This window comes from Gordionus sp. m RMFG-2023, chromosome 4, assembly GCF_954871325.1.
Source record: "Gordionus sp. m RMFG-2023 chromosome 4, tfGorSpeb1-WG-v2, whole genome shotgun sequence".
In the NCBI taxonomy this organism is placed as follows: domain Eukaryota; kingdom Metazoa; phylum Nematomorpha; class Gordioida; order Chordodea; family Parachordodidae; genus Gordionus; species Gordionus sp. m RMFG-2023.
This window is the reverse complement of record NC_088778.1, coordinates 11,502,713-11,521,365: the sequence shown is the minus strand read 5'-3', so window position 1 is coordinate 11,521,365 and position 18,653 is coordinate 11,502,713. Positions and strand designations below refer to the sequence as shown.

The 18,653-nt window shown below is 28.9% G+C and overlaps 1 protein-coding gene across 1 annotated transcript; it reads right to left on the bottom strand.

The window, feature by feature from the left end:
• Positions 1 to 14,447: 14,447 nt before the first annotated feature.
• Positions 14,448 to 16,421, bottom strand: LOC135928625 (homeobox protein 2-like). Its single transcript, XM_065465081.1, has 4 exons — positions 16,022 to 16,421; positions 15,715 to 15,959; positions 15,566 to 15,650; positions 14,448 to 15,517 (listed from the first exon to the last, which is right to left on the bottom strand). The coding sequence occupies exons 1-4, from the start codon at positions 16,419 to 16,421 to the stop codon at positions 14,448 to 14,450; spliced, it is 1,800 nt and encodes a 599-aa protein (XP_065321153.1).
• Positions 16,422 to 18,653: the final 2,232 nt, after the last annotated feature.

Sequence of the window (18,653 nt, the reverse complement as noted above, 5' to 3'; positions counted from 1 at the left end):
TTCAACGTTCTTAAAAAAAATCGCGTAAATATCCCGCTTGTTTCTAAAAATAAGATTTTGTTGCCTCCGTTGCACATAAAATTAGGACTAATCAAAAATTTTATCAAAAAATTGTCCGAGGGCCCCACGATATACCTTAGAAATTTTTTTCCCAAGCTATCCCAAGCAAAAATAAAAGAGGGGATTTTAGTGGGCCCCCAAATAAGAAAACTCATGAAGGACAGTTTTTTGGAAGATGAATTGTTACCCATTGAATTAAAAGCATGGGAATCTTTTAAATGGATATGCATAACGTTCCTTGGCAATCATAAATCAGCCGACTATCGTGAGAAAATTGATGACCTATTAACAAATTATAAGGAAATGGGATGCCGAATGTCCCTCAAAATCCATTTTCTTCATTCCCATAAAGATTTTTTTCCTGAAAACTTAGGTGCTGTGTCAGAAGAAATGGGGGAGCGGTTCCATCAACAGATAGAAAATCTCGAAAAGTTTTATCACGGCAAGAATCATAATAATATGTTGGCGGACTACTGCTGGAGTATCTTTTTTGAAGATAAATCATCAACTTCATATTTGCGGAAATATATTTAGATTTACCAATAAATGTTTTTAAATTCGATAAATTTTATGTTATTGTTTAATTTGTTTCAAATTCAATAATTTTATTGTATATTACAAGTTAAATCCTATATAATAATGAAGGAGGGGGTGGACAACGGACCGATAAAAGATTTATTAAAAGTAAAATATGAGATAGGTTAGCTTAGCATAATATATTTATTTAAATATGAGAAATGTAACTATTTCATTTAAAATAAATTGTTTGGGAATCGTACCTTGTGCAGTGTAGCGATAAATCCTATATAATAATGAAGGAGGGGGTGAGACAACGGACCGATAAAAGGTTTATTAAAAGTAAAATATGAGATAGGTTAGCTTAGCATAATATATTTATTTAAATATGAGAAATGTAACTATTTCATTTAAAATAAATTGTTTGGGAATCGTACCGTGTGCAGTGTAGCGAAGAGAACGAAAGCCACAATAAATAAATATATTAAATGTAAACTATATTAAAAAAGATTTTATAAATAAAGGTAAATTTAAAAAATATAGGTTGTTTAAAAATTGAGTAAGGATTTTATAAAAAGCTGCAAAAATTAAGATATTATTTAAGTTGTAGGGATCATTAGAACCGAAGTTATAAACCTTCAAAAATGACATTTTTGGTCACTTTAACCTAAAATAAATAAAAAACCTGACGTGCTAGAAAAAAATTGACAGCGGATTTAGAATATGCATAAAAAATGGTCTTAAAACATGTTTATTTTATTTTCTCCCAAAAAATCAAGCTGAAATTTGTCACACAGTGTAAGCGATTGGCTATAGAAAATAACCTTTCACTAGATCCCGAACTTGCTGGGGCTGACAAAATTTTACAACATAATTTTAAAAAAGGAAATGAATTTTCGTGCTTCCAAAACTTATTTGTTTTATAAAAGATGAATCTTTTAAGTTCATTCTCACAACTTTCATCGGTCGATATTAATATTTAATCAGTATCATCTATAAATTCTCTAAATGTTTTATTTAGAATATACGGTTTTTTTATGCTGAATTTGAAAAGTTATAAATGATAGTTGGTATTGACTTATGCATAATTTTTTTTTAAAATTTTCTTGTCTCGCCAGCCCGGCTTTTATATTTTCAGAACCTGACGCAGCCCGGATTTTTCTTTTAAAAAATTTTTTAAAAATATATTACATCGATTTTTAATTTTTATAGTTAATAATTGCGATTTAAAATATTCGATTTTAAAATGTAGGCCAGGGTATTTTAAAAAATGATAGAATAATTGCATTATTTGTATTCAATTCGGATAAACGAATCGAACAATTTGCCTTCGTATTCATACGAATAATAAAATTTACTATTTGATTTGAGTTATTTGAATATTTGTTTCTAAAAATATATTATAAAATAATTCATACGAATATATTTTGTGATAGATTTTTTTATCTAATATCATAATAATCCGATGGCAAAGAACATACGACAAAGTTATTAAATAATTAAAATGCATATTAATTTATTATAATGTCAAGTAGAGATCTGCAAATTACCCGATCCGGTCCAAACGGGTTTCGGGGGCAGGGTCAGGTCTATTTTAAAAAAATAATTACGGTTCGGGCTGGGTCGGATTAAAATTTTTAAATATGAAATCATTACATTTTATCAAATAAATTGATATATTTTAAATTCTTGCAAGAAACTAGGCGCTAGTATTTTTTATTTGTATAATTATTTAATGATTTGTTACGAATTATGAAAAATCAAATTTTGAATCATAGTAATTCCCCAACCATTGATATACAACTTTTAAAAACTATTAATTATAATCTTAAGCTTTCAAAAAGATGCCCACAATGTCTTAAACATTTCACCTTCCTTCATTTTTGTTGACAAGTGGGGATTGGTATTGTCAATAAACGGTCTTGAGAGAATTAATATTTTAGAATAACGTCTTTTATTTAATCTTTTTATAAATAGAATTAACTGATTAATTTTATAATGTAAGATTTTTTTTTTATATACAAGGTAAATCAATTATCTAAAAATGTATATCATATAAAATAACGTTATCCAATTTACAACATATAATATATCAAACGATCGCCTTAAACCTTCATTTTCTAAAATGAAAAAGTATATTAATACAATACGAATATATCGTTAAAAAGAATATATAGTTACTAACATGTAACAGTTTTAATAGACACAAATTTGCTAAAACACCAGAGAGGACATAAATATATCATCTAATAAATAATATCATGTCGAAATATATACACAGCAAGGCTAGTTATATTTGTAACTAAATTGTTAAGAAAATATTTGGTGATTCAAATGTATGAAATTTGTCTTATATGTAATAAATCCATAAATGTAACCAAAGTCAGGAAGCTTCAAATTCACGGACATCCATCCTCTAGATGCCGAGATTCAGGGCTACCAAGCATAACACCTATAGATCCTCCTCCATTCAGTCTAGTAAATCTAGTAAGCACTCCCTCCTCAACTATTGCTACTGACACACCTACAACTCAACAAGCAGCTAACCTGTTCATGGGTCAGTGAATTTTTATCACTACCTAACTATTCCACTATATCCTGTATACCTCAGAAACACATAATTCTTTCGCAGAATCCTTCAAGAAATTAATCCATTATCTGTAAACAATCCTGACAACCTTTCAAATTGGAAAAATTTACTAAGCTTTACCAATTTAATTCTTAAAATACCTAACAATAAAAATATCTTATTATCCAAACAGATTAAAACTTCAATATCCCTCTGAAAACAAGATATCGTATCAGCCTCCACACACCCCACTTAACAATCTAATTCATTCTCTATTGCCCGTAGGGCTAAAATAGTTTCAAATAAAATATAAGGCCTTAGCATAAACTCAGCTCTTCATGTTATGACTTCTGAAGACTCTTAGTTCCCAACAATGAGTCCACCCTAAAAGCTTTGTTACAAAAACACCCCATACATTAATCAGTTGTTTATTTAACCAAAACAATCATATTCCTCCCGAAATTAACATTAACGAGACAATTAAAAAACTTTTGAAAAAAACTCTTCTGGAGGTTTTGATGACATTCATGCTATCTTCATACAAGATATTTTAAAACCCAACGTTCCATGTATAGCTCTTCTACAGAACTTTCCCAGGTTATTATATATAATCCTCAATGGGCCTCTTTCAGCACCCATCATTCCTATTCTTTTTGGTGCACGTCTAATAGCTCTTAAAAAAGGATGGAAATATTCACCCAATCGCAGTATGGACTTTTTTCCGAAGAGCTGTTACCAACATCATTACTTCACGAATCAAGGAATCTCTTTCCTCATTCCTGTCGCTACTCCAATTAAAGTGGCGTTCCTAGAGGCGCAGAAATTTCTGGTCATCTGACCCGTATAACTATCGCCAATAGTATTCTTGATGACGTTGTTTTAAAACTTGATTTCAATAATGCCTTCAATACAATAAAACGTCAACACTTCGTTCCTTTGTTTTGCAACAAATATCTTGAATACTCAGCATATATTCTTCACAGGTATTCAAGCCTACATTTCTAAAATACAATAATAACATAATCAAATCTTAAGAGGGATTCAACAGGGAGACCCCTTAGGCCCTGCCAACCTTTGCATTGGGATTCACAAAATAATCCTCAATCCAAATCCATCCTTATCTTAAAATCCTAGTATCTTGATGAAGGCATTGTTGCGGGCAACCTTTCCACAACTGTCAATCCCACCCATTATCGAGGATCTCTCATATATTACAGGGCTATCATTCAATCTCTTCAAATATGAGATTTGCTACCTAAATCCTACATCTATTTTTTAAGGCATCACATACCATGTTATTAATAGGGATGAGATGACACATTTTTGATCACCTATAAGGAGGGAAGAGGTCATCGAAACTTTTTAAAACAAATCCCTTAACAATTTGTCTAAATTAAAAATATTATTTAATTAACTCCCTGCTCATCAATTTTTTTTTCAAAAACTACTTTAATATATCCAAAATCCTCTACGCCCTGAGATACTTACCGATCTTTAAATGCAGGGAATTGTTAGTTTCTCATGAAGTCCAAATCAAGGGTCTCCTCTAAAATATATTGAATATAGAATTTTCCTATTCATCCTGGCTTCAGGACACCCTCCTCAGCAAGTCAGGTGCTATTGGCATCCGACCCCCGCTACAGCTTTCTCTTTCAGTTTTTATCACATCTCGTACTGCTCAAATTATTATCAATAATGAATCCACTCCTAATCCTGACTTATCCCATGCCCTTAACATTTGAGACAGCAACAGCTTGTCTACCCTCTGTCGTCCTGCCTTCAGCCTTCAAAAGACTGGGATGCTCATTTGATCGTCTTTTCCGTTGAATACCTCATTTTGAAAAGGCGCTTTGAGGTAAATCCCAATAACATAATATTAAATGCAAACTCAGGCGATGAATGGTTAAAATCCATCCCTAGTTCCAATCTTATCCTCATGACTGGCAAACAGTTACGTATATCGATAGCCTTTCGCCTTGGCTGTAATTCAGTAGTACCCTCCATTTGCATCTATTGTGGCTTGCCAATCGAATCGAAAGCCCATCTCAAATTAAAATGCCATTCGCCCCGAAGGTTTATCCCTCATTCCCTGGACTAACGGTCTCCCGCTGACCTGGGACTATAATAATTGTGTCGATTTTGCAGCAAGTTTAACTTTTCATTTTATGCCATCGAAAGAAATCCTTAAAAACCAAATATGCTGGCCTCACCAACCTGTGTTCATACCAATCGTTAACCAATACCTTAGGCATGTTCGGAAGTGAGACCCTCAATTTCATTAAAACCATAGGGAAAAAAATGAGATAGATCTCTGGGGACCACTGAAGGATTTTACCTTCGTCAGCAGATTTCTCTCCAAATCTGCAGATCCAATTTTTTAAGCATTCTCTTTTTTCTAGGGTGATATCTACCTTTTTTAAATTTTTTTTAGTTCCTTTTATAATATTTTATATATAAAATTTTTGATATAATATATTTTTTAAAGAATATATTTTTAATTTAATATTGTTAGTATTTGTGTATTTAATTTTACATTTTTTTAAAAGTTGTTTTATGATGAATAAAAGCATATAAGTATAGAAAAAAATTAAATTTTTCTATATTTAAATAAATTTGGGCCGGGTCAGGTGGACAAATAATTTGTATTTTTATTTCGGATGACTTTTCGGAACAAGTAAAAAAAATTGTTCCTGTTCGAGCCGGGCAGGACGAATTTTCTTTAAAAAATTTAAGCCAGGTATGATTTCAAAAATTAGGCACTATGCAGATCATTAATGCCAAGCCTATTTTTAAGGTAAGAATTTTTATTATTATTTTTTCTATGACACTTTGACAGCAAATTAGTTTCAACTAAGAACAACGCCTTTCACAAACAGTTGATGTATACCTTGTTAATCACATCATCTATCAGATTGATAGGTAAAGTAATAAATAAAAATGGCAAATTATGAAATTTTATTAAAAACATATATTAATTATTCCGAACAATCCAAATATTCTTTCAAAATATTCGAAAAATTTAATTCGAATAAAAAATTGTTAGAATAAATTGTCGAATAAACGAATTCTTTATTCATATTCGAATATAGCGAATAATTAACTATTCTTATTCGTTACCAGTCAATCTGATTCTAATTATTCAAAACGATTGAATATTCGATTCTACATTTAATATACACTGGTCAATAAATAGGATATAGTGACCTTTAATTGTTAAACTTGTTTACTTAATATTTTAACATGTTTTATTATTGTGATGAAACTAAATGTCTCTGTAATTATCAAATCTATCATTTATATACTCAATAGTGAACGAAAAATTTATATCACCCCATTTAATAGACAATAATGTGGTAAAATATAAGCTATGATACGTATTAAAATGAGTTAGTGATCTGCATCGGGCCTAATTTTTAAGCCAGGCCCGGCCCGAAATTTATTTTAAAAAATTTACCGTGCCAGGCCCGAATTTATTTAAATATAGAAATTAATTTTTATAATTATTTAAAATAAAAGACATATGTTATATAGCATATAGTTTCAATAAATTAAATCAAAAATTTTTATTTTACATAAAAAATTCAATATAAAATTGATAAATTTAGATATATTTAATAAAATTTCCAAAGTCAGACCCGACCCGGCCCGAAATTTTTTAAAAAATATTAGGCCCGGCCCGAACCCGATTATTTTAAATAGAATTAGGCCCGAGCCCGGCCCGAAGCCCGTTCGGGCCGGGTACGGGCCGGGCCTAACTTTGCAGATCTCTAATGAGTATATTACATATTTTAAACCCAACAAAAATATATGTCTATAGCCAGGGTTGGGCAAATTTTCAGAAAATTGTATTCGGATACAGATACTTTATGAAATTTTGTATTTAAGATACAAGATACTAGATACTTAAAAAATTTCAATAAGATACAAGATACTTGTATTTTTTTTTAAAAAAAGTATCTAAGATACAAGATACTTTTTTTAAAAACTTTAAATAGTCAAAATCAAAATGTTTAAAGCTTTATTTTCTTATCTATAATATAAATTTATAAAAAAATATTTAAAATAAATTGTAGAAAATAACAAATTTATTATAAAAGATAAAGCGATATTCCATTTAATAATTATATAATTAGTAAATAATAATAAATCAGCATCATATATCAGCATTATTTTTTAATATTATTAATTTTTCAAATGATTTATCGTTCAATATTTGACGATTTGGTCTATTAACCATATTAGCAAAGCTAAATATCTTTCAACGGGGGGTGAGGAGGGTAACATTGTGTTATATTTAATAAATATTTCTTTTATATATTTATAACTATAACATATTTATACTCCGCCTGTCATCTTTCATATAATTTAGGACCTCTATTTCAACATCATCTATTGAATTATTAGAATTTGATGTGGTACTTTTAAGGCAAAAGTAATCATCATCTTCATCAATTGAAGATTTTGTTGAAATTTCAATATTATTTTTAAAAACAATTAAAACTTCATGTAATAACAAATCCTGAAGGTATTTTTTTTCTTTTTCATCATCAATCCAACGATTTTTAAAATAGGGATGAGAAATAGTTGCCAAAAATGCACTTTAAAATTGTTATCAAAATCATATATATTTTTAAATCTTTTATTTAAATAATTTTCTATGGCAATAGCTAATGGTTTGTAAATTGTAGATTGGTTTGAATTAAATTTGTAATTTTTTTTAACGACATTTAAAATTGGAGCTGATTCTCCATAATAGCAGTTGATTTCCCTCTGTATTTTGTCAATCGCTATAGCCAATGGGGCCATTATATTGCAATATTCTTCTAAATATTGAATTTCAATATCTCTTAATTTAGGAAATTCTAATTTTTTAATTTAGGAAGTTCGCCTTTAAATTTTAATAAACTATGAAGACTATCATACAAACTATTCCATCTAGTGTAACAAGGTGTAACTAATTGTTTTCCTAAAACTGCTTTGATAAGTTCTGCAGTGTTAGGCCTATTATTTGCATTCCATAGCTTAGTAGATTTGGCTAGTGTGGGATGATGAATTCTAGAAATGGCAGAAAAATCCTTAGTTTTCTCGGCATCTGTTCTGGCAATAAGGCTTATCGTATGGCATAGACAAGAATGTGCTGAGGCAATTATATTGATTCTTTTTTAGACCCTTAAATATAAACAAATAAATAACTTTAGAATAAAATCTTTTATTAAATAATACTTTCAGTGACTTCGAATTCTATACATTCATCATCATTGATGTCAAAGTCATTCTCTACAGCTTCCATAGAATATCCAAACTCCTTGAAAGATTTCTTAAAGTTAGAGCCGTTATCTGTAACAGTTGCTATAACTTTTTCGTCAATACCAAAGTCACGATGAATTTCTTTATTATGATCATCTTAAAGTACTTCAAAAAATTTGCCATTAAGTATGCTTAGTTTAAATTTATTGTTATAATTTTTGGTTGAAGAATCATCTGAAGACGAAGATAAACATATTATTCTATTTTCTTCTTCCATAATTTTAAAATAGACAGATATAAAACGATTCAAATATGGTAGTTCTAATTGTTAGCAAATTGCTATATGACGACCAACGTCATATATCAAAAATTTTCTTAAAATATCTAAATTTTGATTAAATTTTTCATTTAAATCTTAAAACAATATCATTTTAAATTTTAATACTATTTAAATTAACCAATATAATTTTTTTTAAAGTATCTGTATCTTTTTGAATACAAAGTTGGTTAAGATACAAATACTTTTAAATAATATGTATCTTAGATACAAATATCCGCGATACTGCCCAACCCTGCCTATAGCACAGTTAAAACTTCATCGATATTTTTATTAGAAAAATATTTGTTTTTGTTTCTAGGTAAAAAAGGGGGGGGGGAATAAATTGTTTAAAAAAAGGTCTTAATATAGATAGTTTATAAATTGCAGATCCGACATGCCAGAAGTCACATATTATTTCATTTCAACATATTTATATTTGATCTTATTCATTCTTTAATTATGAATATTTCAAACTATAACTTCATTTAAGTATGATATCATAATTTTTTTTACAAAAATTCTTAAGAATCATTTTTATATAACATATTATATATACACGGTATAAACAATCATTTTATATAAAAAATGTTATTTTTCCCTCATTATAACTATAAAAAATATATATTGATATGTAATTGTTTATCTTAATAAATGACAGTATCATATTCGGCAGATGTTGCCACCGAATCTTTTTCGGTATTTTTTAAAATATTAATTCGCTGGAAAGGAACCGTTTATAAAATTTTATGGAAAGAATTCGTGATATTTATTTGCATGTATTTAACCATAAACATGACATATAGGTAAATCATAATATTATTTATATGTATAGTATGTTTATAATTGGGTATAGGTATAAATTTAAGAATGATCCAGAAAAAAGACGAATGTTTCAAACAGCTGTTTTTACGTGTCAAAAAATTGCCGACGGAATTCCATTAGCTTTTATTTTAGGTTTTTACATTACTATCGTCGTGAATAGATTTTGGGATCGTTACGATTCTCTACCATGGCCCGACACATTAGGATTTAGTATTTCATCTTTCATTCTAGGACTAGATGAAAGGGGGAGGCTTCTTAGAAGAACAATTATACGTTACGTGAACATATCATACATTTTACTAATGAGGCAGATATCGACACCTGCTAAGAAAAGATTTCCTACCCTCAATCATTTGGTGGATAGCGGGGTTTTGTCTTTAGTCGAAAAAGAAGCCTATGAAAATGTCAAGTGTATTTACCCTAAATGGTGGATCCCTTTGGCTTGGTGCAATACTCTCATTTCGATATGTAAAAAGGAAGGAAGAATTAAAGACGAGTTTGCTTTGTGTAAACTAATTGAAGAGATCAGTTCGTTCAACGAGAACTGTAGGAGAACATTCGACTACGATTGGGTTTGCATTCCTTTAATCTACACGCAAGTCGTAATAATCTCAGTATATTCGTATTTTTTGACGAATCTTATGGGCAAGCAATTTGTTGATATTGATTTGAAAAAAATAGCTAAGGGATCAATAGATTCTGAATTTAGCTGGCTCTCCACTATATTTTTCTTATTTCAATTTCTTTTTTACATGGGCTGGATCAAAATAGCTGCTACAATTTTCAATCCGTTTGGAGAAGATGATGATGATTTTGAAATTAATTATCTGATTGATAGGCATCTTAGGGTATAATTAACCTAATAATGTGCTGTATCTTTTACTTTAGATTAAATGAGGTGTTTTAATCAAATTAAAATTAGAAATCAATTTTATATTGCCACTTTTAACATCGATATTAAAATAAAATCACAATGCATCAATATAATCTAACTAGAGTGAATTTAATTTATACATTGTTTTATGATAATGGTAATGGTTAGGCTTATCCGGCTATTGTAATATATATAAATTATTTGATATTTATAAACCTACAGTGTATTATAACTAATCTTGCAAAAACTTATTACATTAATGAAAATATAGATTGGGTATGTTTTAGTAGATGAAATGTACAATGAGCATCCTGAATTACTGAAAGATTCTTTCTGGGATCTAAAAGAGGTCAAATTACCTTACACTACCGCATCTGCTCAATCAGAGAAAGAGGGACCCAAAGGTTCGGCTGTGGACGTCAAAATTGTTCCTGAAGATTCACATTTTCTACCACTAGAAAAAATACAGGAAGAAAATATAGTAGATCTCGAGAATTATATTCTTGGTACTAGCTTAGGCGAGGAGACCAAACAACCCCTCTTAAAGAGGCTGATGACCAAACCTCTACCTATTAGGGGTAAGGAGAGAAATTCTGTTACAGGATCATTGATGTCCATCGATTCCTACAGGGGAGGAATGACGACTCGCAAAAACAGCTTAGTCAAAAAAATAGGCTCAGCTTTGTTTCCCAAATCTTACGGTATTTCTGGGTTTAAGAGCAAACCCTCTTCTAACCAAACCCTCAATAAAATAAGTTCAGTAGAAACTGTGTCTTTGGTGAGCGGTAAGCAGGAAACTCATAGACCCGACGCAGCAACTCAAAAACTTATGGAAACCATCCGAGAAGGAGAAAGATTGAAAGTTATTGGGGAGAAAGAAATTCCTGGGTCACCTAAGACAGATTCATCTCCTTTCCAAATTTCGCAACCTACTTCAATTACCTTTCTTCCTGAAACTTATACAGGAACCGATGATATTTTTCGTTTTTCGCTTCCCAATATATCGAACTTGGATGAGGTAAATTAAAATTAATTGTAAAGATTTACATAATATATTTATTTAGGAAAATTAAAAATATCATAATTTAGTTTAGGCAAAGTGGAAGATTTTGTAAAAAAAATAAAAACATATAACAAATATTTTTTGTAAAATTATAAAATTGCAAAATTAATAACGCAGGAACAGAGACCCCGAAGACCACCGGAACAGAAAAAATCAACATTTTCTGATAGTTCGGTTTAATGATATAGACAACATAATAGTATCGACTTATAGTTATAAATATATTTTTAATGATTTCTACTTACCATTTTAAAAGTATATTAAAAAAAGGCAAAAGTTGTTAATAATTTAAAGCATGGGTTATTTCTTATTTGTTTAAGCAAATAAAATCTATTCACATTGAATGACTAACTATTCATACAGATGATTGTAATTTGTAATGCCCGGCACATAAAAGTTATAATTATGGAACCGCGTAGGCATATCCAGGATTTTGCCAAGGGGGGTGGGTACTATTAGGTAAATTTTTTCCCTATATATTTTATTGTATCTTCCACCTATAATAGGATTTTGGCTATATTAGATATTTATAAAAATAATTTTGGGTTTTCATTTTTAAAAAAAAATAAAATGAACGGCAATATATTCAAATTTGCCTATCCCTATTATATAACTTTTTCTAAAAATTTTGATTATAGTCGTTATTTTAAAAGATTATTAATTTTACTAATTTTTCTTTCAAATTCTTCCTTGTATTAATATATCGTATACATTTTTTTGGGGAGAAGGGGGTGGAGGGGAAATTTTTATTAGCTTAAAATGATATTTACGAGAGCAAGAAATTGCTAAGGGGGAGAGGTTCCCATTCCCCCCCCCCCTCACCTTTGGTAACGCACATATGGGCCATTGACAATTTCCTAGCCAATAATGATACATCAAACATTTACGCCAACTGCAACCTAACGATCTTCGTACATTGCAAAAATTAATATTCATAAATTTTAACATGCAAATCGTGATATGCATATGTGGATAAATATGTTTTGATTTTTAAAAATTTTAACGTAATTTTGTTTTATAAAATCTGCATAATATCTACCTCTGATGACCTACATTACATGGCCTTCATAATTAAATTTGATCCTCAAAAAATATGAAATTGGTGACACTTTTCGTATTGCGCCAAAGTTATTAATTATGTGCTGGTGTTAATTGAAAGTATTCTCTCTCATACACTTATATCAACTAGAGGATCAATGTCAGGATAAAATTAAGTAACTACCTATTAGAGATCTGAAATCAAGACCTTCGGGTCGGGCCGTGTCTATTTTTAAAAATTCGGGCTGGGTCTGACCTAATATTTTTTAAAGATTTCGGGCCTGGCTGGGTCGGGTTTAAAATTTTAAATATGATATCATTACGTTTTATCAAATAAATTCATATATTTTAAAATTCTTGTAATAAACAAGGCGCTAATATTTTTTCAATATATATTAAAATAATTTTTTTTTATATTTAAATAAATCCTGGCCGGGCCAGGCGGATAAATAATTATTTATATTTCGGGTCAGGCTTTTTAGGACAAATAAAAAAAAATTTGTTCGGGATCGAGCCGGGCAAAACAAATTTTAAAAAAAATCCGAGCCGGGCTGGACTTGAAAAATAAGGCCTGATGCAGATCACTACCACCTATTCTATTTCACCTTAGCCAGCCACCAATTCCTCAATTAATGAAATTAAAAATAAATACTGAGTCTATAGTTTAGGGCCGTAACAAAGGAAGGGCATGGGGGTAGCAATTTCATACCTCCACAAAAATTTTGCAGTTGTATTGCGTTTTCTTTTCCAAACTCTATTAAAAAATAACTAGTATTATTAGGAGAAAAAGATAATAGAAAGAATATGATCAAAATAACATAATTCTTTTTTTAAAATGTGCCTCTTCAATGCGAAAAATTAGTTATTGCCTTGATATGATTAAAAAGGGATAATATCACTTAAAAAAGAGCCACTTTTGGTCCATTACTTTAAATTTTTTAAAAACCCAAGGCAATAAAATGAGCAGCTTACGAGGCCAATAAATTTTTTTAATATTACGCAAAATTAACATAAATTTTTATAGTTCCTTTTTGGAAACATTAACAATAATTGTATAATATATCTTTTCTTTTTATGTAATTTTTAACTGATAAGAATAAATAAATGAAGCTTCAAAGAAATATATTATAAACATTCAATATTATTGCTTATTAAATATAAATATATTAATTTTTTTATAAAATAATTAAATGTGATATTTATTTTTATACCTAAAAAGAAATATTAAAGTCTTATTTCGTCAATATTTTATTTTATCATCTTCACAAATAGGCGATTCCTTATTTTTTAAATTTAAAATGACTGAACTAAAAAAATATTAAAATTTTAAGTTTAGCCGAAAAATATAAATTTATCAAGTTGTAAACTGAGAGGTCTGCATAGGGAAAGTTAAAATATTTTTAAACCAACGGGTGGGTTTTTAATTGAAAATATTTTTGGGCAAAGAAATTTATTAAAATAAAACAAATAGTGAGTTTAAACCAACCAATAAAATAATTTTTAAATATTAGGCGAGAGAACTAAACAAATTTTTGAAATATATGGGCGGGCAGATAATTAAAATCAAATATATAAATTTTCTAATTAAGTTTATATCAAACCCCCTCCCCCCCCTCCTTGTAAGAGTCTCTAATCATCAGGGCCCCTCCACTTGCGATATTAATTATATGGTAACAAAATTTATTTTGGTGGTTAATAATAAAAAGAATATAACATTCACCAAAGAACATGATTATTTTAAGATATAACAATTAGGAGTAATGGGAATAGGGTCATAAAATAAATGCATGACCAAATTCGAATTCACTATTAATTTTTTTTAAAATAAATTATCACAGATTATTTATATAAAAGAGATCGATAGGATTTAAATTACCCTGGTTTGAAAATAAAAGTGACTATTTTTTTTGGTAAAACTTTACCAAGCCAAAAAATAAAATTAATCAAAATCGGTTGATTGATATCCCCTGCACAGAGGATCATCACCTAACACAAAAAATGGCGAATCGAAAAATGATTCTTGCAAAATGTCAGATATCTCGAAATCTTCGTGATTTGTATTTTTTGAGTCCACTCCGAACAATGGATTTTGTAATATATCGTTGAGGCTAGAGAATGAGTCGATTCTTGCTCGATTTATATGATAACTCGGGGAAGATGTATAAAAGGTAGGTCGAAAGGTGGAAATAGTATCAAGATTATCATAACAATTTGATGATGGAGATTTTCCTTCATTTGTATAGTATAAATTGTTCATAGATTCTTCGGAGTTAATTGTCAACGGAGTTTCAGAACCGAATGGAAGTAATGGCGGTGAAGGTAACCTGATATTGATGGTTTGTTTCATTTTCAATGCCGGCATTTGTAAAGAGAAAACGTTAGGCGTGGATAAGTCATCAACCAGATCTTTTTCTGCGCCATTGTTATTTTTGCAAGAAGAAGCATAGCAGGTGTTATCATTGTTAAAATCATAAAGCATTTCGGATCCCACCCCGCTGTCTATATTGCTACTATCATCCGTTGCCTTAGAAAAATACCAGAGTGTGTTGTGATCTTGGGTATTATCATATTTGTTATTGACATTCGAAGAAAAATTTTCAGTGTCTATTTTGCAAGTCTCTGACTTGTTAAAGGGCTGCTGATTTAGGGTTTTATAATTATGCTCGCTATAGATGTTGTTATTGATGAGAGATGGATAGGGTTTGATATTAATGTTGGAGGATTTGAAGCCACTCATTTGATAAGTGTAGTGAGTCGTTTGAGGTGGCAACGTTCCTAGCATGTTGGACCATAATGACCCGTATATTCTACTGAGATTCTCGTTCTTGTATTCCTTAAAATTTTGAAGTTCGTCAGAAGATTTCGAGTCAAAATTATTATCACGATACAAATGTTCTTTAATATTAGACGTGGAGAAGTTGCTTCTCTTTTCTTGACACCTTGCATGATGCGATTCAAACAAAGCTTGTTGACCCTTTTCTTGAGAACTCAAGGCATTCAGATTAGAATCTTTAAAAAAATAAGATTTTTTTATATGGTTAATATTATACTATGTACCAGAATGAATCGTTGTTAATTTAGGTTTTTTGCTGATGAATCTCTTCATTTTATTTTCCCTTGATCTTCTGTTCTGGAACCAAACCTATTTTTTTTTAAAAAAGGAGTTATTTTTTTTGAGAATTATTTTCAAAGAAATATTATTTTACATGAATTTTAGCTTCCTCAATATCAATACGATACGATAACTTTTTTTTCTCCTCCGAATTTGGATAATGATTTTTCTGAAATAACTCTTCCAAATTACTCAATTGTTCCTGAGTGTAATGAGTACGCTTCCTCTGTTTACTCTGAGTTATATTGTAAACACTTATAATGTTATTTGCTTGTTTGTCATCATAATCTTCTAATTGGGTTTTGGTTGTTGATTTATAATCCAAGCAATTCATACTCACTGTAATAATAATAAAAAAATATATTTTTTAAAAAAAGACATGTAAAAAATTTTGAAATTACTTATGGTCGATTCATTTAAAAAATTGTTCTTTTCATATTTATAGTGATTGAGTCCGATTTTATTATCATACCCAATATTATCGCTCAATATAAATAACTCTTGCTTGAAGTTTAAAGCTTTGTTGACATTTCTGTTGGTGTTGATAAGTTTAGAGAATTGTTTCAACGAATTACTATTGTCGTTTATATATTGACAATTTATTTTTGACGTTAGTGTAGGGTTACGTTTTAGCGGATTCGACAAGGCGTCAGACAAGAAATGATTGTCTACTAGGTGATTCTCTTTGCAATTATTAAACAAATTATTTTCTTGTTCGCAAACGTTTTTGAGCCCGTCTTCATTTTTAATACTGAGCCTCACATGTTGACTTTTATTAGGTACAGGTGCGTAATCTTCCATTATATTTAGTATATTAGAGGTATATATATATAGTAATGTTTATTCAATGAATAGCCAATTGTATATATATAACACATTTTAATTATATAATAATGTTACCTTCTTTTAAATGATAAAACAAAATAACAATTTTTATTATTTTTTTCAAAACAAAAAAAAAGTTGTATTTCTTTTGAATAATTTTCAGCTCCAAGGTTAATGTCAACAAAATTTGGACAAATTGTACTATATCTTATAATTTGAATATTCATGTGTCATTTAATTAATTTTACGGCCTTTTTAATTTTATATTTAAATTTCTAATTCAAAAATAATCATGCGATTTTAAAATTTTAATCTAATTTTTTTAAAATATTTTTTTATTATATAATTATAATTTTGTTTGAATTGTAAGTGAAATTTTTTTTCCCGACATCTAAAGCAATAGGCGTCATCTGTAATATTCAAGAAAATGTATTAAGGAAGTGTTAGATTTTTTAGCAATTAAATTAAAATAACGATTTTTATTATGATTAAATTTACCAATTTATTATTATGATGAAAATTTGTCATTTTAATCATAAAGTTCTAAAGCAGTGTCTTTACGCGGATATAAATTAATTTAATTTTGCCAGGATATTAGGTTTTTCTATATATAAATAATATTAATCTTAATATGATTATGTAAAACAATAAATCAAGACACTTTAATAGACTGTTGAATTAATTCTATACGGTATACATTTGTGTAATACTTGTTGTGCCCACGGCATGGTCAAGTGAGCATGTGCTCCGTTCTGAAAAAATGCTAATTTTATTGCTTAAGTCCCATTTTAAAGTACTTTAAACTTCATCCAGATAATATAATGAAATTAACATAAACATATAAAAGAGAATAAAAATAATGTTAGACAGCGATATCAAAATAATATATTTGATAGAAGCAAATATTTAGTTTAATTAATGGGAAATATAAAAATAATCAAGGCATTCATGTAATCAGTTTGTTTGTTTATTTTAGATAGAAAGATGGAATAATATTTAATTTCTATTTATAAAGAGATAGAACTTATAATATGTAAATTTTAACAGTCAGAAAATGTCTTCTTCATACCATACGAGCTTATCATCTTGCTGCCCTTTTATCCTATTTCTTACCAGTATATGTCCGGAACTGTTATTTTTACAAATTGACCTGATCGAATTTAAAAATAAGGAGGTTCGATAACATTCGAAAATTATAAAAGCCCCAGGAAAATTAGAATTTTTTCTCCTAGAAATGAAAATTTGCTTAGGTTCTAATCCTGTCCGGGTCCAGCTTGTATGAAGGAATCACAAATTAATTTCTACTATATTCAGAAAAAAATGTTAACCGGACGAATATATTTTGGTCATGCAGGTAGATGCAATGGCTTCATTTTTATATCAAAAAAAATATTTTTTTAGTCCTGATTTGTCGAAAAAAAGGCTTTATATAATTTAAACCACTATTTTTACATATTATTTCTGTCGCATTTTATTCATCTCAATTACATTTAAACTACGACTGACAACTCATTCATTAAAAAGCATTTTGAAGTTTCATTTTATTTAAATCAGCTGATGATACGCCATTTTGGCTTCTCATATAAAGACTTTCATAAATAATTGAAACTCTAAATTTTTTTTTAAAGTTTTCATAAAATTTTAACGTAAATTATTTATAAGGTTAAGTAAAATGGCGAGTCACCAACTGATTTGTATTGATACTTATTTAAAAGAATGAATCGCAATAGTTAAGAGGGTTAGAGAGAATGAAATTTAACAAGTCCGTGGTTCAATTCTCGTCGGAACGAGTTTTTTTATATACTCAACTTTAGAATAAGTTAGGGTTAAGGTTAAGCCAGATAGTGAGTAATGGTTAGTCAAATTTTCAAAAAAAACGGATTCGAATATAAATACAAATACCCTTCCAAAAAAAGCATTTGAAAATTGTTACAAATATATTTCAAATAAATGTATTTTAAATATAATACTAAATACCAACCAAAAATTTCATTAAGTATTTAAATACAAAACTTTGAAACCTTCTGCATAAATATTAACTTGATGAATACTTTTTGCAAGTCGATTTTTATGTACCACTATCAATATTATATAAATTGTTATCATATCAAAAATGTTCCAATTATATTTTATCTTAGTAAAACAAAATAGTATATTTATTGTTTCAGCAGTAGCATATCATATAAATGATATAATAATTGTAAATAT